Below are 25,820 nucleotides of genomic sequence, written 5' to 3'. Positions count from 1 at the left end.
GGATATTATACATTATAGTCTATAGACATAGAGAGACATCATAAATGTGTACATTATAGTAAACATTTTTCATATGTCTTATGGAAAAAATAAAACTATGTTTATTGGATGATACAACTCTGATCATTATACAAGCCATGTCATCACTTCTCTCTTACTTCACTCTTAGGCCTCTTCAGATTTCATAGTCACTGCTTGTTTCTGCTCTATAATGAAATAAATCTATACCATCAGAGTGGAGTAATCTGATTTAGAGATTTCTTTATTTCTAGAAAGGAGACATTATAGACATTATCTGCAAAACACCAATGGGTATATGGACCGGAATGCTAAATAAAAAGGTGGGCAATTTCAAATTCATTTATGTGGACATAATCTTGGAAGAGGAAGCCATACCAAAGAAGATAAAAGCCCACCAAAAAAGTAAAATGGCTAAACCCCAAACAGTGCAGGAGTTCCTAGAGAGGATTCTTCTTCAGGTCAGTGAAGGTCATTTTCACTTGATTTTCTTCTTTTTATGGATTATGTGGGTGTTGTATTTCTATGAGCAACTGCTGAATTTAACTCAAATTAGGTGATTCAGGTCAGATGATTAGTTACTGTCAGTCTGCAATGTTTATAATCCCCCAAAGTTACCATTTTCATTTTTGGTTTCCTGGAAATTATATTGCCATGAAAATTCTATTCATGCCAATTCAGACCCTTTCTTGTATAAGCATCATGAAGTCATATTGTAAGTATTGATTCAATTTGACAGACAGAGAGAAATACATTATATGGCAAAGTAAACCCAGCCCTTGCTGTGATACTTCTGGAATAAATAGAAAATGGAATATTCGACTGTAGAGGAAATGCTGGCCATCATAGGATAAAAGGCTGAGAGAATCTATAAAAGCAAATGTTATTAAGAATAATTGATATTTATGTGGTAGGTTTAAATTTACAAAACACTTTATATACTTGATTTCAATTTGAATACATTTTGAGGTCTTTGATGAATCTATGATCCCAACAAGATGGGTATTTTTCCTAACGGTACAGGTCCCAACCCATCCACTTTTTATCTTATACAACTCTTCTGTATGTGTATTTCTCTACTCTCCATAACTCTACTCCAAAGACCCACTCAGCTTTCCCTACTTTTCTTAACATTACATATAAACAAATGCTATTCCTTTGTATAAACTATCTTGCATATTTCAAAATTCTTGCTGACTGTTACCTCCCTTTAACTACATTTTATACTGAATATAGTCATTTTCCATCTTTTGTATGAAATATACATATATTTTAACTACTTGATGTGCTTAATATTCAACAACAGTCAAAATTTGAGGTATGCCTTGGGAATTGTTTTACCTCAGAAATAAGTAAATCAGAGGTGGAGTCAAGATGGCGGCAGAGAGGCAGCAAAAGTTCAGACCTCTGAAAACCCTTCCTTAACAATTGCAAACTAAATGCTCCTAGGAGACTGAAAATCAAACCTAACAACAGGACAGAGCCAAGGAACCCTCCTTCTGGACTCAACTTAAAAGGTACGCCCCCAAAAGCCAGAAATTGAGAACACTCTGGTTTAAGGGGAAGTAGGAAGGGGAAGGTCCAAGGACCCCTTCCCCACATAGAGTACTAAGCCTCCAGTGGCAGCTGGAACCTCTGGGTGGGCAAAGGTGCTGGTCTGGAGGCAGTACCTTGTGGGCAAAGTTGTGCCAGGCTCAGAGTGTCCAACACAGGCAGTGGGGAAGCAGTTAGAGAAGAAACACAGTGCAGAGTGGGAGGCATAGCTGTAGCAGTGGAGACACTCCATATTGCGCCCCCTTCCTGATGTTTTGGCCTCAGGGCACATTCAGCAACCCGGCCAGACTTAATCCAATCAAAGCCTCCAGAGGACAGGGAAGCTCAATCTCCAAAAACCCTCCCCCACAGTGTTCAATGAGAGATTTACTGACAAATCTCCAAGAGTGAAGGCTGACAGAAAAGCCGAAAACCACAAAAATCGAGAGGAGCAAGAGCTCAGGTAACAGCAGGGAGTAAAGAAGGGGTAAACATGAGCAAACAACAGGAAAAGAAAAAAAGAAATTATAATCGACCGCCTTTATACAGGAAAAGAACAAAGAGAAAATGGAACAGAGATGGATGAGGGAACTACAAGCAAAAACAAAACAAAACAAACAAACAAACAAACAAAAAACAGAAACGCCAGTGAATTGGATACAGGCTCTGGAAGAACTCAAAATACAATTCAAAACATAATTAAGAGAGGCTGAAGAGAACTGGGAAAAGAACTTAAAAACTAAGATGTCATCTGGAAACAGAGACACTTGAACTAAAACAAGAAAATAGAGTCTTGAAAGCCAAAATCAACCATCTTGAAAATAAAGCCCAGGAAATGAAAGATGAGGCAAAGAAGATAAAAGATGAGGCAAAGAAAATGAAAGATGGGGCAAAGAAGATGAAAGATGACCTCCAAAGAAAATCAGACCAGAAGGAGGAGGATAACCAAAAAGCCATGGATGAAAGTCATGGATGAAATCCAGTCTTTAAGAACCAGAATACAACTAGAAACAAGCGACTTCATAACTCAGCAGGACACTATAAAACAAAATTAAAAAAACGAAAAAAAAACTGAGGAAAATATGAAGCACCTCATTCACAAAACAGAAGATTTAGAAAACTGGACCAGGAGAGACAGCTTAAGAATCATTGGTCTACCAGAAGACCATGACAAAAGAAAAAGCCTGGATGTCATTCTACAGGAAATTATCCAAGAAAACTACCCCGATATTCTAGAACAAGAGGGAAAAGTGGAGATTGAAAGAATCCACAGATCATCTCCTGTACTTATTCTCCAACTGACACCCAAATTCAAGACAAATTCAAGAACTATCAGACCAAGGAAAAAATATTACAAGCTGCTAAGAAGAAGTCATTCAGATACCGTGGAACCACAGTGAGGATAACACAGGATCTGGCTGTATCTATACTGAAGGACAAAAAGGCATGGGATAGCATTTTCCAGAAAGTAAGGGTATTAGGACTACAACCAAGAATCAATTACCCAGCAAAACTAACTATATTCTTAGAGGGGAAAGTATGGTCATTTAACAAAATAGAATTCCAAGCATTTGAAAAGAAAAGACCAAACCAGAACAGAAAATTTGATGCCCAAGCACAGAATTCAAGAGAATCAACAAATGTTAATTAAGAAAGAGGGGAAAAAAGAAAAACAAAACCAAAAAAACAACAACATCTTTTTTCTTAAGAGACCTAATAAGTTAAAATGATATGTATCCCTATAAGAAAAGAGGTCATTGGTAACTTCTAAAAACTTTTACTATCACCTGGGAAGCCCTTTGATCCAGCCACAGGGTTTGTACCCTGAAGAGATAATAAGGAAAAAGACTTGTACAAGAACATTCATAGCTGCTCTCTTTGTGGTGGTAAAAAATTGGACAATGAGGGGCTGCCCTTCGATTGGGGAATGGCTGAACACATTGTGGTATCTGTTGGTGATGGAATACTCTTGTGCTGAAAGGAATGATGAACTGGAGGGACTCCATGTGAACTGGGATGACCTCCAGGAACTGATGCAGAGTGAGAGGAGCAGAACCAGGGAAACATTGTATAGAGACTGATACGCTGTAGCATGATTGAATGTAACTGACTTCTCCATTAGTGGCGATGCAGTGATCCTGAACAACTTGGAGGGATCTACAAGAAACAACACTATCCACATCCAGAGGGAAAACTATGGGAGTAAAAACATAGAAGAAAAACAGCTGCTTGATCACATGGGTCCGGGGGATATGGCTTGGGATGAAGACTCTAAATGAACATCCTAGTGTAAACACCAGCAACATGGAAATAGGTTCTGATCAAGGACATGTGTAATACCCAATGAAATCGAGCATTGGCTTAGGGATGGGTATTAGGAGGGTAATATGATTCTTGTAACCAAGGAATAATGTTCTAAATTGACTAAATAAATCAATTAAAAAAAAACTATTGGCTAGAAAGATCTGTGGGAGCAGAAACACAGAAGAAAAACAACTGCTTGATCACGTGGGTTGATGGGAATATGATTAGGGATGCAGACTCTAAATGATCACCCTAGTTCAAATACTAATATATGGAAATAGGTCTTGATCAATGACAAATATAAAACCCGGTGGAATTGAGCATTGGCTGTGGGAGGGGGGTTGGAGGAGGGGAGGAAAAGAACATGAATCATGGAATCATGGAAAATTTTTCTTAATTATTCAATAAAATTAAATTTAAAAAAGAAAAAAACAACATAAGAGAAATTAGTAAATCTTCTTGTTCCTTTCTTGTACATTCTTGTACATTGTCTTTGAATCTTTGACTTTTTGTATCTACTGGAACCCTTAAAGGTAACAGTCCAGATAAAGAAACAAGAGGCACTTGGCCTTCAGTGTCTGTTGTAGAATCCTGTCTTCCCTCAGCCCTAGTGAGCCCTTTCAGAATGTGAATATAGACCAAAGCCTGAAGAGGAGAACTCAAAATTGAGACATTTCTGTGGGAGAAAAAAAAAGCAGAAAGATTTATCTTTGTGATAATGTTTTTGGAATAGAAATATGTGAGGGCAAGTTGTGGAGGTACCGGATCAATCAGGAATGGCATTTGTAGCATTTTATGTTCACTCTTTTAGTAAAGTACCAAAAATGAGTAAGGAAGAGAAATTCTGAAAGTGCCAGCACTATGAGAAACTTTTGGTAAAAGCTTAGAACTCATTTTTCATAAGGAAATTCATGCTGGAGCAAAGCCGTATAAATGCAATGAATGTGAGAAAGTCTTCAGTAACCATTCAACACTTTAACTCTATCAGATGATTCATAATGGAGAAAATGCTTACAACTGCAAAGAATGTAGGAAAGTCTTCCGTTAGAGGTCAACATTTATTCTACATCATCCTGGAGGAAAACTTCATGATTGTAAAGAATGTTGGAAAGTTGTCAGTCACCATTCAGAGGATATGAATCCTCTGAGAGAAACTTCATACATGTGATGATGGTGGAGAAGCCTTCAGTCACTATTCAACACTGATTGTACATCAGAGGATTTACACTGGAGAGAAACCTTGAAAAATGTAACATTTGTGGGAAAACTTTTAGTGGCCATTCCAATCTTTTAACCATCGGAAAGTTCATGTTGGTGAGAAACCGTATAAATGTGATGAATTTCCATCAGACTTCAGACCTTTCTATACATCAGGGACTCCTACTGGACAGAAACTATCCATCTTGTACAAACACGTCAAGGACCCATTTAATTCGACTTCTTGAGAGGGGCTCTGAGGACTTGGTCATCTCCCTCTTCCCCCGACACAAACTATGAATGACCCTGGCTCTTTGGCCTTTTTTTTGGCTCCGGTGGAGTCCCATACTTTACTCTGAGGCCATGCTCAGGTATTTCCCTACTTCTCCACCTAATGACTCATTTCTTCCTTCTCTTGATATACTTCCTCCTTACTCTTTTTTCTTCTACTGATTGCTAGTCTAATGTAGCCTCCAACCAGGACCCAACAAGTAGAGTTTGGGTTAGGTAGTCTTGAGCCTGAGTTGTGTTGCTTTGTGATGCTCCCAGATTTTACTCTGTAATTAAATATTCCACGTTAAAGTTTTTTTCTTAAATTAAAAAAAAACTACATTGATCATCAGCAGAATCATGCTAGATGAAAGCCTTTTATATGCTATTTATGTGGGAATGTTTGGAGCAAAATACAAAACTTTTTCAACATCAGGAAAATCATACTGAAAAAATCTTAGCTTCATATGCTTTGATTTGACTCTATGATTGGCATACAGTGTGTTTCCTTTAAGCAACATATTAATGGATTCTATTTCTCATACCATTCTGTAATTTTTATTTAATAAAAATAATTTAAAATTATTCATTAATAGAGTTGATTTTTCTCCTGTCCTTTCTAGTTTTAAATAGGATTTATATTAATTTTACATACTTCATACTTCAAACTAGGTAATGTCTTCCAGTTTAAATGTCACTAGCTAAATATTATATTTCAGTCACTCTCCTATAGATAATGTGATTATAGAATAATTATTAGTTTTAAAACTAGAATTTTTGCATATGATTTCCTTAAATGATTTTATAAAATTTATTCCCTTAAAAGAGGACAACTAGCATTGAAATGAGTAAAACTTACTATTTTGCTGAATATTGAGTAAAAAAGTTGTTAAAATTGCATAAGTATATGAAAAATTGAAGATCTTAAAATGCCTTAGAGACCTTAAAAGTCATCTAGAGGAATGATTTCCATTTCTGAATGAAGAATTTTCAAGGAAGTGATTATCTTTAGGCTACATTTATAATATTCCCTTGATTCTGACTCAGGTCTGTCTGTTGGCCTTTCGGTGTTCTTTGTTTAATAACAAACTGCCTAAAAGAGCTTTTATTGACCTTTCATGTTCTAGTGCTGAAGTTTTCTCTTGAAAACTAAATTTTTATTCTACTATTTCAATTCAGTGACTACTTCCCAAATTTGATTCCACTGAGTTTCTTTTCAAAACTATGAAGAGCTATTCATTTTCACAGTCCCACATACGGTTTTTTATAGTTATATAGCAAGTTTACTCCTTTTCCTCTTACTTGTAAAATAAAAAACAAACAAAAGGAGGCAATTCAAAGAAGTTAAAAACATGAGCATTCACTTTTTCTTACAGGGCATAATAATTACAAATTATTATTATATCTCCAGTTACATAGTAACTGAAAAATATTGGATGCTTCGTAAGTGCACGCTGAATTAAATGAAATGGAATTCACTATGAGAATAGCCATTTTTGCATGTTCCTTGTTTTACAAAATTCATGCTTCATAACAATCCTGGGAGGTAAAAAGTGCCTAGTAATTTTACACATAGTAAAACCTGACTCAGTTCAAAGAATTTGAGAGCCATGCACATAATTGCAGCCATTGTTAGTGAATGATGTTTAGGAATGCTTGAGTTTATGGCCTTTATCTGAAGCTCTTCTTCTGAGAGAAATTGTAAAGCATCCATGTTTTCTTGGGTCCTGGCAACACAAATTCAAAGGTAAGACAGTCACTGCCCTGGGAATTCCCGTTCTAATAATGAATTAAACTCATGACTTCTCCAGGAGAAATAGAAGCATTGATTTGTTTATGATTCCAGTCCAAAATAATAGCTGGAAAGCAGTAATGAGAAGGGAAGGAGGGTGAAGGAGAACAGATGGTAAAATGCCCAAATAAATGCTGATTTCCTGGCAGATTGTTAGATAATTGATGAAAAGCAGATGGTTGAGAGCATAGCCTGAGACTAAGTACAACAGGTTAAGTACATTTTCATTCACTAACCCACCAATGAAGATAGTTTTACCAGAGGCTAGTCTAAAAGGGAGTTTACCAGAGGGAGGAAGGGGGGGGGGAGAGACAGAGAGAGAGAGAGAGACAGAGAGATAGGGAGAGACAGGGAGACAGAGAGAGAGAGAGAGACAGGGAGACAGAGAGAGAGAGAGAGAGAGAGAGAGAGAGAGAGAGAGAGAGAGAGAGAGAGAGAGAGAGAGAGAGAGAGAGAGAGAGAGAGAGAGAGAGGGAGGGAGAGGGAGAGAGAGAGACAGAGAGAGAGAGAGAGAGAGAGAGACAGGGAGAGACAGGGAGAGACAGAGACACAGAGACAGAGAGAGATGGGGGAGAGAAAGAGGAGAAGGAGAGAGACAGACAGACAGAGAGAGACAGAGAGAGAGAGAGTGAGAGACAGAGAGAGAGACAGAGAGAGTGAGAGAGAGACAGAGAGAGTGAGAGTGAGACAGAGACAGAGAGAGTGAGAGTGAAACAGAGACAGAGACACACAGAGACAAAGACAGAGAGAGAGAAAGAGAGAGAGGCAGACAGATAGACAGAGAGATGGGGGAGAGAAAGAGGGGGGAAAGAGGAGAAGGAGAGAGAGAGAGAGAGAGAGAGAGAGAGAGAGAGAGAGAGAGAGAGAGAGAGAGAGAGAGAGAGAGAGAGAATGAGAGAGAGAGCAAATATCATTGAAATAAGTGGTGGTTAAATCAAATATATTTGGTTTTCACATCAAAAACTCCCATCTCAGTCTAGGCCAATACTGATGTTATTAATTTCATTATTCTTATTCCCTCTTTCATCTCTTTATTGGTCATTCCCTTACTTGTTACACATATCTTTAGACTTCCATTATTTATAAGGAAATATAACTGCTACAGTTATATTCTTAACCCATGTATGAGATAGTTCATGAATTTTTAAAATTTTGTCGTTGTTGTTGTCTTCCAGGAAATTATCATATTAAAAGGATATTTAAATAAAATAACCCTGACTGAATCCTATTTAATAATGAAAAGTATTTTTGGATAAACTACTAGAAAAAATCACCCAGGGGGAGTAAATGGAAATTTGATGAGGCTCACTATTTTATTAACTTCTCAGGAATATCTAGTCTTCTACTATACAGAAGTAACGCTATATTCTTATCTAAACAGAGCACATTTATTAGCCTGAAATGTAGCACCTTTACTGCGTTTGTTCATTTGTTGACTAGAAAGGGAAGGCACAGGCTTTATTCCAATCAAAAAGTGATCATAGTAGAAACATACCAAAACATGATTTTTGTCTAATTCGCCAACAAGCTAGTCAGGCAAGAAGCATTTATTAAGTACCCATTATGTACCAGACCTTGTGTTATTTATAATTCATAAAATTCAAGTTCAACAACATGTTCTTGCCTATTAAAATTCAAATAGAAATGAAACGGAAAGGGATCGAAACTAAGTTTCAGATTTAGTTCCCTAAACCAAGAAGGAATTCTCCAACTAGACAAATTTATGCACAAACATAAAAGTTTTCCAAGGTGAATATTATCCTGGACCCATTGATATTATTCTCCAGGCTAACCAAGTATAAAATGATAAACTAAACTTTCGACTATTAGCTTTTATAAGTGTTTACAACTTGAGTGAAACTATTCTTTACTCCTAATTCTAATCAGATTTATTGGAAAAGTTCTGTCTCATGAAAACCCGACTACCTTCACCCACTCCCTCAAAACCTAGAGAATGTCAGAAGTTAACAAATATCTTGGTATGTTTTTGTTCTTTACATATACTTTGTTAACCATCACATACGAAGGTTGAAATCAGGAAAATAAGCTTGTTCCTTACTGATGCCTGTGGCGCGTGGTCTGGCTTTGGAAAATGAAGCTACATCCATTCACAGGCAGAGCTGTTACTAGGAATTCTAGAGCTTTGTAAGAGTGGCTGGCATGGAGTAGCCTGAGTTGAAATGACAATTCAATTCCACTGAAAGTCTGATGGAGCACAACCATGTACGCCTCTGGGTACACTTCAGAAGCAGGCAGAGAGCCCATCTCCTGCCCTTCCTCGAGCTCCCAATTCAGCTTACTTACCCTCTCCTAGAGGTGACCTTTTCCCATTACTGTTTTAGGGAAAGCGAGTGGCAAAAGACTTTGAGGCTCTGGAATGAGTCAGAGAGGAAAAATGGTGCTCTGGGTGTCAGTTTTATGGCTCTTAGCAAAGCCCAGGAAGTTATTTCAGTTCAGCCTATAATCAGATTCTGCCTATTCTAAGGATGTTGGGAGACATGATGCTTTCTAACTAAGGGGTGAAGCTACATATACAAAAACATACACACGTGTCATTTTTTGTCCAGGAATATGCTTCGACGCTTTTGCTAAATGGTTACGAGACCCTGGAAGATTTAAAGGATTTAAAGGAAAGTCACTTGATTGAACTGAACATTAAAAACCCGGAAGATAGGAAGAGGCTGCTATCAGCAGCTGAAAATCTACTTGATGATGAAAGTAAGTCACCATAGTTTTATTTAGCTGAAAAAGAACCATTTCAAGAGAAATGGAGAAATCACTGAACATAATGAAGTCTTCATTTTCTTTTCAAAGAACCGTACAACTCATTCATCTTTCCCCTAAAATCCGGATGTTGAAAGACATGGCAAGAATCCAACTATGTTTCTTTGATGAGTTGTTTATGCTGATTATAGATCACCGATTTATTATACTCTAAAACTTCTTGATGACAATTCTCCTTTCATCTCCCCGCCAAATAATGACACTATTTTCAAAGGCATTACAGAAAGTCACAATATACTTCTTGGCGCTCTACCTCTGCACCTGGTTGCATTATTTCAACTCTCTGGGTCAGTTTCCTTATGTATAAAATGAAGGATTTGGACTACATTGAAGGAGTACAATTGAAGTCCTTCTAAACTCTATGACCCCATGAAATAGGATTGTAACATAGTCATAAAAAGTTTCGTTAGGAGGCACTGTGCTAAAATATTTTAATTTTTAAAAATAACGATAACATAATTCCCTTCAAGGTCTTTTGTTTTTAACGAATCTAGCCTAAAGAGAGAGGCCCAGCGAACTAAAAATGATAGTTGACTACCGAAGTCTATACGTGTATACAAAGTACAGTAATGTGGATTTGTTTTTGAGCTAGAAATTACTCATGATACAATAGGGTCATTGGTAATATATTGTTGTGATACTAAGACTGATTCCAATCCAATTATCTTATGGGTTATTTTGCTTTTTTTCTAGAATCAGCATAAACATACTACTACAAACATAACATATTCAGAGACATTTTGAATAAAGTGAGACAAATTTTTTTCTGTGACACACAAATTGATTGACTCTAGTCAAGCCCAAATGGTGTTGGCAAGTGATGATGATGATGATGATGATGATGATAGCAATAACATCATTTTCCTTGTGCATGTTGTTTTACAAATTTTTAAAGTGCTTTCACCTATACTATATCATTTTACTCAATGAGAACTTAATTTATCATGAAGGTCTTGTGATTTTTGTAAATGTGGGAGACATAAATAAAAGAAAAAATTGAAGCAAAAGGGAGAGATAGACTTAAAAATCCAATTGTTCAATTTGATTTCATTTGGTTCAAATGTAAGGGTTTTATACTGGCAAATGAGATTGGTAGTTAATCTTCTCTTAAAGTATCTCTTTACTGGTGATCTGACAACATTACCAACTTTCTTCATATTGGTTGTAGAGTTTACAAATGTAGTTGTATTACTGATGGCAAAGTGCTCTTGTCACAAAACATAGAAATTATCAAAATGATGAAAGAAAACTATAAAATTATAATTTTCCACTGTTTTGTGTAATTCTTCAGATGTTGATCTGTCATTTTACACCATATTGAATATATATATCAGAACTGAAACTTTTTTATAACTTGATTGTGTTACATGTCATATCTTTCTATGTTGGTGTCTTAATTGTCCTAGAATTCTTCAATGGCAAGGAATGCTATCTAAATTTTGGATCTCCCTTAGCATCTAACCAAGTACTTCACACAATAGGAATTTAGTAGATACATGTTAAATTGAATTAACCACTATAATAGTTTTCACATCAATGTACTATTATAGCTGAGGCTTCTTGAAGAGCTATGATAGCTCTACCTTTTCTACAGAATCATTATTCTTTCTACCACTACCATTCCACAGGTTCCCATTTTGACACTTGAACAAAGATCCTACATACTCTTCCCAAAATATGGTGCCTTTCTATGTTTGAAAGAAGGAAATTTTAACCTAATTGATTTCATAAAATTAAAACTTTTGGTCAAAAAACCAATAAAGAAGCCTGACACACATAAATCTGTCTATAAATATATGGCCAAGTTTCAGAAGAAAAATGCAAAAAAATTATCTGAAATTACTCTACGTTGTCAAAATATGTCTAGTGACTAACATGTTTAGATTCTTAGTCTAATCAGATAATCTGAAATTGTTAAAATACATTTCCAGAACACTTGTGTAAAGATGATTTTAGAATTGTGACTTAAATTTGGTCGCCAGGGGAAATCCCAAATAAAATACCCAAGTCAGTCTGGAATTTAATGGTAATTTAATTAATATAGAGGGAAGGGATTTAAGGAGAAGGAGGAAGAGGATATAGGATTTCTCCTGCCTGGCCTATGTCAGGAGGAGCTTAAAATCTCTGCCTCTAGGTCTCTGAAGATTAGCGGCTACTAAGAGGATAAAGTTGGAAAGTAAAGGAGGAAACTCAGCCAGAAACTCACCACCGAACCAGACAAATAGCTTGTAGCCATGCTAAGATGCCGGAAGGCTCAGCACACTGCTCCCAGCTAACTCTCCACTGCCAATAAGGTGCCGGAGAGAGCAAAAATCCCCAATATATAGATCTTTCACCCTTGTGTCTCCTCTAAATTTTCACATCTACCAATCACATCAGAGGCTTTTCTCCAGGACTGTCCAGACTTTTGGTTCTCACCTTCTTTGATTAGATGATATCTTTTGAGCTACTTCACACTTCTTTGTTAAGTTCACCTTTTGTGAGTCACTTGACCTTTTTGTGATTCATTTAACCTCTATAGGTACTTAAGGCCTTTTTGTATTAAGATCTAAAACAGACTTAGCTTAAAGTTGGAGCTTCACTATAAGGTGAGAATGAAGTACTCATTGTTCAATCAGGAGATCACAACTTTATCTAAGTAGGGCGGAGTCATTGTAAGGTCACACTTGTTACACAGAATCCCATTCTCATTCACTAGCATTTGCCTTACATCAAGCTGCACTTTGCAATGGTGGCTTATTTTGATCTCTTCCTTCGTGCTTATCTTTTACTACCATGTTGAAGATTAAATAGAGAACTTCGGTGAGACTTTAATGGCGAGGGTTGCATAAAGCTGAATAGGGCAGTGGATAGAGTGCCGGGCCTGGAGGAAGAGAGACCCGTTCCTGAGTTCGAATCTGGCCTTGAGTCCCCTTGAGTGACCCTGAGCACACGCTGGGCCTGACGTGTCTGACCCACATGGAATCCCGGCAATAAAATACTCGACCTTTCTGGTAGAGCTCCATTGAAAATAGATCTCAGCACAGCTGTACCCAGATAGGTGACTGGAAGCCATTCTTGGCCATATGGAAAGGTGCTGCACACAAAGCGAGGTCACCCCGGCTGCCTTTGCTGGGTCTCTTCTAGCTCTTGAATGTGTGGATCGCTTGGAGCACTCTCCGATGCAGGGTGAGTTACTGCAGTCAGTAAGAGGGATCGCAAGTCAGCCAGAAGGAAAACTGATGGCAAACCGTGGAATGGAGGCCTCTGAATCCGGCCCTTTTCCTGGAAGTCTCCCGAAAGGCGCTCCTAAACACTGGTGACAGACAGACTTGGGGAAAGAATACCCAGGGGGCGCCTAAAGTGCGATGCTGCCCGCCCCTCCCTACGCTATGGGTCTGTTTGGTTCTCTTCCTTGTGGCAACGGGAGCACCTTTCCCTGGACCTGTCGCGTTCCCAGCCGCGACTGTGAGAAGCATATTTAGTAGTCTGATGGGCTCCCTAATGAACCCCGGCTAGTCTGTGAGCGATTGGGCTACACAGGGTCACATGCAAAAGCCTCTGCGTAGTGGGGCGCCGTTTAAAAGTCTTCAAATCTGTTTAAGGCTCTCTCAGCCCCTCCTCTCTCCTAGAAGCCTTTTCCAACTCAGTCACAGAGCCAATCAGTGCCCTGGAGACAAAAGGCGGTGCTGTGGTTGGTCGCCTCCCTTCCATCAGCCAATCGTGTGCCGCCATACGTGTGACACTACAATACAGAGTTAGATTTCTTTTTAGCCCTTGATACCGGGAAGCCAGGACATGGCGAGGGCTGACTTAAAGTAGGCGACATCCTTGTGTTCAAGGTCCCCACGAAGTGCGTTTAGCCCTTCTCCGGCGGTGTGAGGAGGTCTTGGGATGAGCCAGCCCACATTCGCCTACATTCTGCGGACTCTGCTGGATTTGGGATAAAGAAGACGTGGAGGAAAACTCAGCCTCCAGCCCCGACTCCAGAGCTGAGACTCATTTCGTCTTTCGGCACCTCCATTTCCTCCTCTGCAAAATGGAAACAACAATACTTGGAGTGGCTGTCTTACTAACCAACGAAGGCATGGAAAGCTTCCGTGACGTCATTCTGGAATGGTTTTCAATTAACGAGAAGCAAAGGCCCCAATCGGCCCCGTGTGGTGTACCCTGTGTTTAGCACGTGTAAACGAGCCCCAAAGTCAGTGCTTTCTCTAGAAGAATCTTGTCCTGACAGCTTCATCTCAAACATCTTTAATTAAATGCATTGTTTGCTTCTGGCAATTTCCCTTTTCAGTCGTAACAAAGTAAAAGCAGTGCAAAATAATGATCCGCCCATCCTTGAATCCCCCCAACGACTCCCCTTCAACTAACTCTTGTCTTTTATTCGTAGCTGTTGAAGAGGAAACTGAACCCATAGCTCTGACGTTAAACGCAGACGTCCCGTTTCACAAGTCACAACTCAATGAACGTCCCAGAGATTCTGGTTGTTTTATCTCATCCGAAAACTCAGAGAACAGCAAAGAAGATCCGGACTCTGAACATTTGTCTCAGGCGATGAAGAAAATGACGATTACAGAGTCCAACGATTAAGTCTGTTTTTCAGCAGCATGAACAGATCCAAGATGAGACTAATAGAGGAACAACGTGAGTTATTCGAGAAAAAATGTAGTAGTGAACTGTAGAAGTGTTGATATTTATTAATTCTGAAAGTTGCTAGAGCACCAGGCCTGGATGGGGGAAGATCTGGGTTCCAATCTGACCTCAAACCCTTCTTAGCTGTGTGACCCTGGGCAAGATATTTAAGCCCAGTTTCCTAGCCTTTGCTGCTCTTTTGCCTTAGAACTGATACAAAAATAGAAGGTAAAGGGTTTTTTTTAAATACTTCTTGATTACACACAGATTTGATTACCTTGATTTTTCAGATTTCTGATTGAAAAAAAAATCTTTATTGTTTTATGCTTTGTGTATTATAGTAATAAGAATAAATAAGAGAAAAATGTTTGTAAAAACTTCCTGAAATAAAAGTTATTGTCCTTTGCATGCATTACCAATTATTTTATTTTAAAAGCTAGATGTTAGGATTGAGAGTCAAGATTAGAGACAGGAGGTCCTAGGTTCAAATCTGGCCTCAGACACATCCCAGCTGTGAGACCCTGTGCAAGTCACTTGACCCTCATTGCCTAGCCCGTATCACTCTTCTGCCTTGGAGCCAATACACAGTAGTGATTCCAAGAAGAAGGTCAAGGTTTATTTTTAAAAAAGCTAGATCTTAGTAGCTCATCATTCCTTTCTCTTTATGTCCCCAATTAACAAGAACCTTGTTTTCTTTAGAAACATATTACAAGTTCATCATCATAATATTTGACTCAATAAAAAGTAGTAACTGCCTCTAAATCCACTTGTTATGATTTGGTTTGCGGCATTGAATATGTATTCCCCCGGCAGTTGCCAACAAAATTAGCTATTTTGTCCATATCTCTTCTCCATTCCACCCCTTCCTCAAGAAAGTTGTTAGAGTCACGTTGCTTAACATGCGTGGCTTACATTTTTTCCAAATTAATGATTATTTTCCAAGGTTAAATATTTAACAGTGTCCAAAGTAAGAGCTAAAAGAAGTTTTGCAGCATAATTTTAGTTAAACTACTTATAATGTAAATTTAATTGATTTTGTCCTAAAATATTCACATTGTGTACCATTTGGCTACAAATTATCTTAATGTTAGTAACAAATAAAACTATATGATGATTATTTTTCCAAGTTGTATTCTTTGTAAAAGGCTATATAATATATTGAGGCATAGAGATTTTTCATACTAATATGGATATGAAATAAATATACTGATTTTTTATTGTTTACTAGAGTCTACTTTTATATCTAAATCACTGTGTTTATCCTTTAAAAAGACTCCCCCAAACTGCATGCAACATTTAATAAAAGATTAAATAGAAACAATTAAAATCTTTTAAAAGATCCATAAGCTACATTGTTGAGAGTGAAGTCGAGAAAGAAAAGAAGACATCTCAGGTTCTGGAAAGTATCGTTTCACTAGTATTCATTCCACTAGTATCTATTTTAGAGCAAATGGGAATAAGCATCATGAAAATCTTTGTGGACAGGTTTACATGGGACATGTAGCATCATTTCCCCCCCAACTTTCTCAGTCAGAAAATGATCTGGCCATTCCTACCTTCACCACTGTATTTTTTTTTCTGCCTCTGCTAATCTTATTACTTTCCTTTTTATTCCACTCCAGCCTCACCTAGACGATCAGAATTAAATTAAATAAATATTTATTATATATCTACTGTGTTCAAGGCACTGGAGTATAAAAAATTTTTAATGAACTTGTTCTTGTCCTGAAAGAGATTATAAATTTCAATTTTATAGTATATTTAACAAAAAACAAATAAAATAGGAATTTCCTTGTATAATGTAGAAAATAAAAAGAAGATAGTTCCTGAAGCAGCAAATTTATTATACATAAATTTATTCTCTTGTAAAGTATATTGGGGAGACTAGATGATGGAGTAAGGAAACATTCAACTAAACTGTCCCAACATTCACATCCAAAAAATAAATAACTAGTCAAATCAAATTCTGGAGCCATAGTGCCAACAGAAGGTCAGAGGGAGACATTTTTTTTCAGCTCAAGACAAAAAATTTTGAAAGAAAGAGAAATCCATGACATAAGGGAGGGAGATCTGTAACATGGCCATGAGCCTGTGTCAGAAGCAGGAGCAGATTCAGGAGTTCCCCTGAAGACCTGGTAACTTGTCAGAAGGAGATTACAAGATACAGGTGTACTAACACTAGAGGCTTTTTGGCAAATCCATTGCCTCTAACCACATCTGGATTACAGCTCAAGGGCAGGGAGGAATACTTTTAGTCAAGAGATAATGGAAGCCTTGAGAAGCAGTATCACTTATAGGACCTGAAAAGCAGTATCTATTACAATCTCAATAGATCAGGGGTCTCTCCTGGGTAAGGATTAGAATGCAGCCTAAGAGAGCAATGAGCACACCTCTCCCTAGTTCATACCACCTTGAAAACACTAAAAACTTCTAAAGCCTCTAAGATACCTTTGAAAACATCAGTACAAAAAAGCTTGAAACTTGAGACAGAACTTCTCCCAACCCATGTCAAAAGACAATCTGGTATTAACATAAAATTACAAATCAAAAACAGAATTGAAAATAAACAAAAACCAAAAATAACCTGACCATAAACCTATATTATAGTAATCAAGAATCAAGACACAGAAGAATAAAACAAATCAAAATAGCTAAAAACAAAGCCTCAAAGGGAGAATGAATTGTACACAAGCACTACTAGAATTCCTAAAAGAACTAAAAAGTTGGTTTCAAAATTAAATAAAACTGGTAGAGGAAAAATTAAATTAAAAAAAGCAAAAGAAGAGAACTAAGAAAAAATAATTAATACCTTGGTAAAAGAGGCACAAAAGATACCGAAGAAAATAACATTCTAAAAAACCAGAATTGACCATAAGAAAAAAAGGTTAAAAAGCTTAGTAAAAGAAAATAATTCTTTAAAAATTAGAATTATACAAGAGGAGAACAATGACTCCATTAAACATCAAAAAAAAAAAATAAAACAAAGACAATAGAAGGGAAAAAAAAGAGAAGAAAATTTGAAATGTCTTATTGGAAAATCAACTGACCTGGAAAACAGAACAAGGGAAATAATTTAAAAATTATTGGATTACCTAAAAGCCATGATAAAAGATAAAGCATGGACATCATATTTCAGGAAAATATTTAGGAAAACTGTACTGATTCTCTAGAACCAGAGGATAAAATACAAATTTAGAATCCACTGATTACCACTTGAAAGAGATCACTAAATGAAAACTCCAAGAAATATTAGAGTCAAATTCCAGAGCTCCCAAGGTTAAAGGGAAAATATTGTAAGCAGTCAGAAAGAAATAATTCAAATATTGTAGAATCACATTGAGGATCACACAAAAGTTAGCAAGTATCATATTAAAGGAGCAGAGGGCTTGGAATACCATAGCTTGAAAGGCAAAAGAACTGGGATTATAACCAAGATTAATGTACCCAGAAAAGCTTCAAGGGGAAAAAATAGATATTTAGTGAAAGATAAGAGTTTCTAGCAATTTAAAATAATTTTTATTTTTAAATATTTCTCCATGTTTACATGATTCATTTTATGTTCCTCCCTTCATTCCTCACAACTTCCAGAGCCAACAAGCAATTCCACTGGATTGTACTATCACTTGATACCTATTTCCATATTATTCATTTTTACTATGCAGTGATATTTTATAAACCCCAAATCATATATCCATATATACATGTGATAAGTGATGTCATAAGTTTTGTTTTTGCATTTCTACTCCCATAGTTCTCAATGTGGTTAGCATTTGGGTCCTGCTTGTTGCATTGCTACTAGTAACAAAATCCATTATATTGGATTGTTCCACAATGTATCAGTCTCTGTGTACAATGTTCTCCTGGTTCTGCTCCTCTCTCTCTGCATCACTTCCTGGAGGTCGTCCCAGTTCACGTGGAATCCCTCCACTTTATTATTCCTTTGAGCACAGTAGTATTCCATCACCAACATGTACCACAATGTGTTCAGCCATTCCCCAATCGAAGGGCATCCCCTCGTTTTCCAGTTTTTGCCATGACAAAGAGTGCAGCTATGAATATTCTTGTACAAGTCTTTTTCTTTATTATCTCTTTGGGGAATAAACTTAGTAGTGCTGTGGCTGGATCAAAGACACAAAGGATCAAATCATTCTTTTAAGGCCTTTGCACATAATTCCAAATTGCTCTCCAGAATGGTTGGATCAATTCACAACTCCACCAGCAATGTATTAATGTCCTAATTTTGCGACAAGCCCACCAACATTTATTATTGTCCTTTACTGTCAAATTGTCCAATCTGCTATGGGTGAGGTGGTACTCAGCATTATTTTAATTTGCATTTCTCTAATTATGCGAGATTTAGAAAACTTTTTCCTGTGCTTATTGATAATTTTGATTTCTTTTTCTAAAAATTGCTTACTCATGTACTTTGACCATCTGTAAATTGGGGCATGGCTTGATTTTTTTTAAATTGACTTAGTTCCTTATAGATTTGAGAAATGAGACCTTTGTTAGACATTAAAATTTTTTTTTCCAATTTGTTTCTTCCCTTCTAATTTTTGTTTGCATTGGTTTTGTTTGTACGGAAACTTTTAAATTTAATATAATAAAAATTGTTAATTTTACATTTTATAGTGTTCTCTATCTCCTGCTTGGTCTTAAATTCATTGCATTCCCATAGATCTGATGTTATATTATTCTATGTTCACCTAATTTGTTTATGATTTCCCTCTTTATATTTGTCTTTTACCCACTCTGAGGTAATCTTGGTATAGGGTGTAAGACATTAATCGAAACCCAATTTCTCCCATACCGTTTTCCAATTCTCCTAGCATTTTTTTGTCAAATAGTGAGTTCTTGTCCCAAAGGCTGGGATCTTTAAGTTTATTGAACACTATCTTGCTACTGTCATTTACCCCAGGTCTATTCCTCTGATCCACCCTTCTATCTCTAAGCCAATACCATATAGTTTTGATGATCACTGGGTTATACTATAGTTTGAGATCTGGTAAAGGTAGGTCACCATCCTTCACCTTTTTTTCATTATTTCCCTTGATTTTCTTGATCTTTTGTACTTCCAGATAAACTTTGTAATATTTTTTTCTAATTCTATAAAAAAGTGTTTTGGTAGTTAAATAGGTATAACAGTGCATAAGAAAATTAATTTAGATAGGTTTGCCATTTTTATTATATTAGCTCATCCTATCCATGATCAATTGATGTTTTTCCAGTTGTTTAGATCTAGTTTTACTTGTGTGAAAAGTGTTTTGTAGTTGTGTTCATATGATTCCTGAATTTGTCTTGGCAAATAGATTCCCAGGTATTTTATCTTGTTGAGTAACTTTAAATGCAGTTTCTCTTTTTAATTCTTGATGCTGAATTTTGTTGGAAACATGTGCATTTATTTTGTACCCTATAATTTTGCTAAAGTTATTGATTGTTTCTATTAGGTTTTTAGTCGATTTTCTTGGATTCTCATCATGTCATCTGCAAAGAGTAATAGTTTAGCTTCCTCACTGCCTACTTTAATCCCTTCCATTTCTTTTTCTTCTTGTAAAAAGGAATTCTTTGTTCATTTTTTTAGTTTAATAGGGGACATGGAGGTCCTCTTACCATAGAGATGTGTAGGGATTTACCAGCCCACAGTGACAGGAAGAAGGAACCATAGAGACAGGAAGGGAAGTTGGAAAAGAGGTGAAAAAAAGCTGTCAGTTGCAGACAGTTGGCTGCTGACAGTTGCGGGGAAGTTGGCTGTGGAAGTGTGTTGGGTTGGGGGTTGGCATTTAGTTGCTGGAATATAAAAGCTAGTCTGAACTTACTGAGAGGGCTTTTTGATGTTTTCTGGGTTGGGAGGTGGCTACTCTGTTGACAAACCTAATTGGGGTCAGATTAAACACTGATTGGGTTGGTTTTGATTGGGCTGTATTGGGTTAGAACTTTGTGGGGTGTTATTAGTAATAGTTATTAGCAGTTATAGGTAGATATAGGCAGTTTAGGTAGTAATTATAGGTATTTATAGGCAGTGATAGGATAAGTAGTATAGACATTAGGAAATTTTCTTTCTCTACTTCTTCCCTAGATTTCTCTCCTTTATTATATTCATTTTACTATATTCTTTCTATTATCTCTAGTTTAATTAAACTAAATTATTAATTGTTAAAAGCTGCTAGAAGTTTTCTTTTCTCTGGCTTAAAAAGATAACATTAATTTACAACTCTACTATATTCTCATTATACCTTAAATTATTAAAAGTTGTTCTCTTTGTCAAATACAACTATCACTACTGCTAGTATTTCTAGTATAATATTAAATAATAGTGGTGATAATGGCATCCCTACTTCACTCCTGATCTTATTGGGAAGATCTCTAACTTATTCCCATTGCAGAAGATATTTGCTTATGGTATTAAAGAAATACTGTTTATTATTTTGAGGAAAGGCCCTTTTATTCCTATATTTTATAGTGTTTCCAATAGGAATGGGTGTTGTATTTTGTCAAAGGTTTTTTTCTCCATCTGTTGAGAAAATCATGTGATTTCTTTAGTTTGGTTGTTGATATTGTCAATTATGTGGATGATTTTCCTAACATTAAACCATTCTTGCATTCCTGTTATAAATCCCACCTGGTCATAGTGAATAATCCTTGTGATAATTTGCTGCAGCCTTTTAGTTAGTGTTTTATTTAATATTTTTGCCTCTTTGTTCATTAAGGATATTGGTCTATAGTTTTACTTCTCTGTTTTGGTGTTTCTGGCTTGGGAATCAGTACTGTAATTGTATCATTAAAAAAAATCGTAAGGCTCCTTCTTTGCCTATTGTTCCTATCATTTGCATATTGTTTCTAGCATTTCAATGCATTCTAGCATTGAAAAAAACAAGAGCTGAACAAAAAATTTGACAATCAAATATCTGACTCAAGAGAAGAATAAAAAGGTAAACATGAAAGAATAATCATAAGGAACTCATTAAGTTTAATGTATACTTTTCTATGAGAGAATGATTCTAAGAACTTTATTGTTATAAGGGTAGTTAGAATGATTCTAAATAGAGAGTGAGCAGATTATGTTGGGATTACCTCAAAAAACAGGTGAGAAAGAGGGAGGCCCAGGGAGAACAGAGAAGATGAAAAGAAGATGGGGGGGTTATCTCACATATAAAAGAGGCATGCAAGGAACAGCTTTTCACAGTGAAGGGAAAAATGCTGGGAGGGGATGGGCAATATTTGAACTTCGGTAATTTCTCAGTTGTATACAACCCTCGGTAAATCCATTTGGGGTATTCTTGGCAAAGATTGGAGAAGTTTTCCATTTCCTTCTCCAAGAAGAGGAAATAGAGTAAAATAGGGTTACATCACTTGGCCAGAGTCACACAGATAGTAAAGGGTTTGAGGCCAAATGTGAACTCACAAAGATGAATCTTCCTAACTTCCTAACTCCAGGACTAGTCCTTTATTCACTGTACCACCTAACTGCCTTTACTTAAACCCTATTCACATCTAAATTTGTTCCAAAGAGAACATATATACTTACTCAATTGGAAATTGAATTCTATATTACCCAACAAGTAAATAGAAGAGGAAGGGAAAAAGAAGGGGAAGTGATAAAAAATGAAGGCGGTTAAAGAAGGCAACAGTCAAAAGCAAGACAGACTTTAGAGGAAGGTTAGAATAAAAAGAAAGAGAAGGATAAACCAAAGAAAATAAAATGTAGGGAAATTCATAGTTAGTAATCATAACTATGAATGTGAATGGGATGAACTCACCCAAAAAACTAAAGCAAAATGTATTCGAAAGCACAATCCAACAATATGTTGTTTACAAGAAATATACTTGAAGTAGAGAGACATGCACAAAGTTAAAACAACAACCTAGAGCAGAAGTTGCTATGTTGCAGCCATAGTCTATTTCTACCTCTATTAATCTAGATAATTTATATTTTTGTAAATATTCATCCATATCATGGATGTGTGATCATATCACTTAGATTGCCATATTTGTTGCCATATAATTGGACATACTAATTTTGATTGTCTTAATTTTCTTTTCATTAGTGGTGAGGTCTCCCTTTTTATCTTGGATACTGTCAATTTGGTTTTCTTCTTTCCTTTTTTAAATTAGATTAACTAATACTTTGTCTATTTTATTTGTTTTGTCAAAGTACCAGCTTGTAGTCTTATTTATTAAATCAATAGTTCTTTGACTTTTAATTTTATTAATTTCTCCTTTGATTTTTAGGATATGTAATTTAGTCTTCATCTGAAAATTTTTAATTTGGTCACTTTCTAGTTTTTTTTTAATTTGCATGCCGAATTCATTGACCTCTGCCCTCCACAATTTGTTAATATATGAACTCAAGGATATAAATTTCCCCATGAGTGCTGCTTTGGCTGCATCCCATAGGTTTTGAAAGGGTGTGTCATCATTATCATTTTCTTCAATGAAATTATTCATTGTTTCTATGATTTGTTATTTAACTAACCTATTTTGGAGAATTGTATTGTTTAATTTCCAATTGATTTTTTGATTTGCCTCTCCATGTACCTTTACTAATTATTATTTTCATTTCATTGTGATCTGAGAAGGTTGCATTTCTTATTTCTGCTCTTTTGCACTTGTCTACAATGTTTTTATGCCCTAATACATGGCCAATTTTTGTGAGTATATTATATGCTGCTGAAAAGAAGGTGTATTCCTTTTTCTCCCTTTTTCTTTTTCTCCACATATCTACTAACTCTAATTTTTCTACGATTTCATTCACTTCTCATACCTCTTTCTTATTTACTTTTTGGTTTGATTCATCTAGTTCAGATAGAGGAAGGTTCAGGTCTCCAACTAGTATAGTTTTTCTATCTATTTCATCCTTCAGCTCCACTAGTTTCTCCTTTAGAAATTTGGATGCTATGCCATCTGGTGCATACATGTTAAGTACTGATATTTCCTCATTGTCTGTACTGACTTATATCAGGATGTAATTACCTTCCCTAGCTCTCTTAACTATATCTATTTTCATTTTGCCTTTGTCAGATATCATGATTGCAACTCCTGCCTTCTTTTTTTCTGTTGATGCTCAATAGATTTGACTCCATTTTTGTACTTTTACCCTATGCATATCTACCTTCCTCATGTGTATTTCTTGTAGACAGCATATGGTAGGGTTTTGGATTCTAATCCATTCTGCTATGCACTTGAGTTTTATGGGTGAGTTCATTCCATTCACATTCAAAGTTATGATTACCAGCTGTGTATTTCCCAGCATTTTGATTTTTGCTCCTTTACCTGCCTTTTCTTCTTTCACTATTTCCTTCTACACCAATGATTTATTTTTAATCAGTCCCCCTAATTCCCACCCTTATTTTACTTCCCTTTTTACACCCTCCCTTCTTATTCCCCCCTCATTTTCTTTACAATCTTTTCAAACTAGCCCCCCTACCCTTTCCCTCCCTTTTACTACTTCCCTCTCCACCAGTCTGTTTATTACCCTTCTACTTCCCTATAGGGATCAAATCACTTCTCTGCCCAAATGGATTGGATTGTTCTTCCCTCTCTGAGTCAATTTCAATGCACATAAGTGTTAAGTATTTCCTATCTCTCACCTCTTTACCCTTATAGTGTATTGATGTTCTCCCCCCTCCCGCCATGAGATTTTTTTGTGAAATATAAATTGACCACCTTTTTTTCTTTTCCCATTTCTTTTAGTATTAACCTCTTTTTTAGCTCTAGTTTTATATATATATATATATATATATATATATATATACATATACATGTATATATATATACACACATACACATATATGTATGCATACATATATCTATATACATATTTATGTCTTGTTACGTCTTGGCATTTCATCCTATAAAGTTTGTCACTGTTCCATCTAAGTGTAATTCTTCTAGCTGTCCAGGTGATAATAACAATTTTTAGAGTTACCAATCACCTCTTTTCTTATAGGGATACATATCATTTTAACTTAGTGGATCTCATTAGAAAAGGTTTGTTTGTTTGTTTGTTTTGTTTTGTTTTGTTTTTCTGTTTACCTTCTTTTTAATTTCCTTTTGATGATTCTCTTGAGTTCTGTGCTTGGGCATCAAATTTTCTATTCAGTTCTGGTCTTTCTTTACAAATTCTTGGAATTCTTCTATTTTGTTGAATGACCATATTTTTCCATGTAAGAATATAGTCAGTTTTGCTGGGTAGTTGATTCTTGGTTGTAGACCTAGTTCTCTTGCTTTCTGGAATATCCCACTCAATGCCTTTTGGTCCTTCAGTGTGGATGCAGCCAGATTCTGCATTATCCACACTGTGGTTCCATGGTATCTGAATGACTTCTTCTTAGCAGTTTGTAATATTTTTTCCTTGGTCTGATAGTTCTTGAATTTGTCTATAACATTCCTGGGTATTGTCATTTGGGGATTAAGTACAGGAGGAGGTGATCTGCGGATTCTTTCAATCTCCACAGTTTTCTTAGATAATTTCCTGTAGTATGATGTCCAGGCTTTTTCTTTTGTCATGGTCTTCCAGTAGACCATTGATTCTTAAGTTGTCTCTCTTGGATCTGTTTTCTAAATCATCTGTTTTGTGAATGAGGCACTTTCTATTTTCCTCAATTTTTTCATTCTTTTGATTCTGTTCCTGGTGTCCTGTTTCCTTGTGAATTTGATTGCTTCTACTTGTTGTATTCTGGTTCTTAAAGACTGGATTTCATCCCTGACTTTTTTGCCATCCTTCTCCTTCTGATCTTTAATCTCCTTTGCCTTATTTTCAAGCTAATTTTGTTTGCTTTCAGGACGCTATTTTCTATTTCCTGGTGACTTATCTTGCTTTTTAAGATCTTTTCTCAATTGTCTTCAGCCTCTCTTAATTTGGTTTTGAATTGTATTTTGAGTTCTTCCAAAGCCTATATCCAATTTACTGGGTTTTCTGTTTTATTGCTTGGTATTCCCTCCTCCTTCTCTGTTCTGTTTGCTCTTTGTTTATTGCCTGTATAGAAGTTGTCAATTGTAATTTATTTTTTCTTTTTGTGTTGTTTGCTCATATTTACCCCTTCTTTACTCCCTGAAGTTGTCTGTGCTCTTGCCCAGATTAAGAGAAGAGGTAATAGAATCCTTCAATAATACTATCTAAGAAAAAAGGAATTGAACAAACCATTGTTGAGCTCTCCCCTCAAAAAGCCCTAGGGCTAGATGGTTTCACAAGTCAATTCTACCAAACATTTAAAGAACAATTAATACTAATACTATTGGGGAAGTAAGCAAAGAAGGAATCCTACAAAATTCCTTTCATTTTTTTTTCCATTTGAATAAGTTTATTTAG

General features: G+C 36.1%; 1 protein-coding gene across 2 annotated transcripts in view; it reads left to right on the top strand.

Moving 5' to 3' along the window:
* Positions 1-15,624, top strand: part of SAMSN1 (SAM domain, SH3 domain and nuclear localization signals 1) — a 127,370-nt gene extending 111,746 nt beyond the window's left edge. For both annotated transcript variants that reach the window (XM_007493053.3, XM_007493054.3), the window contains 3 exons: positions 273-479; positions 9,682-9,832; positions 14,271-15,624. In XM_007493053.3, the coding sequence (XP_007493115.2) occupies positions 273-479; positions 9,682-9,832; positions 14,271-14,470 (558 nt within the window). In that variant the 3' untranslated portion in view covers positions 14,471-15,624. The remainder of the gene's footprint in view (positions 1-272; positions 480-9,681; positions 9,833-14,270) is intronic.
* The last annotated feature ends 10,196 nt before the right edge of the window (positions 15,625-25,820 follow it).

Source organism: Monodelphis domestica, chromosome 4 (assembly GCF_027887165.1).
Source record: "Monodelphis domestica isolate mMonDom1 chromosome 4, mMonDom1.pri, whole genome shotgun sequence".
NCBI classification, from domain to species: Eukaryota; Metazoa; Chordata; class Mammalia; order Didelphimorphia; family Didelphidae; genus Monodelphis; species Monodelphis domestica.
The sequence above is the reverse complement of the archived record's forward strand: the minus strand, read 5'-3'. Positions and strand labels throughout refer to the sequence as shown.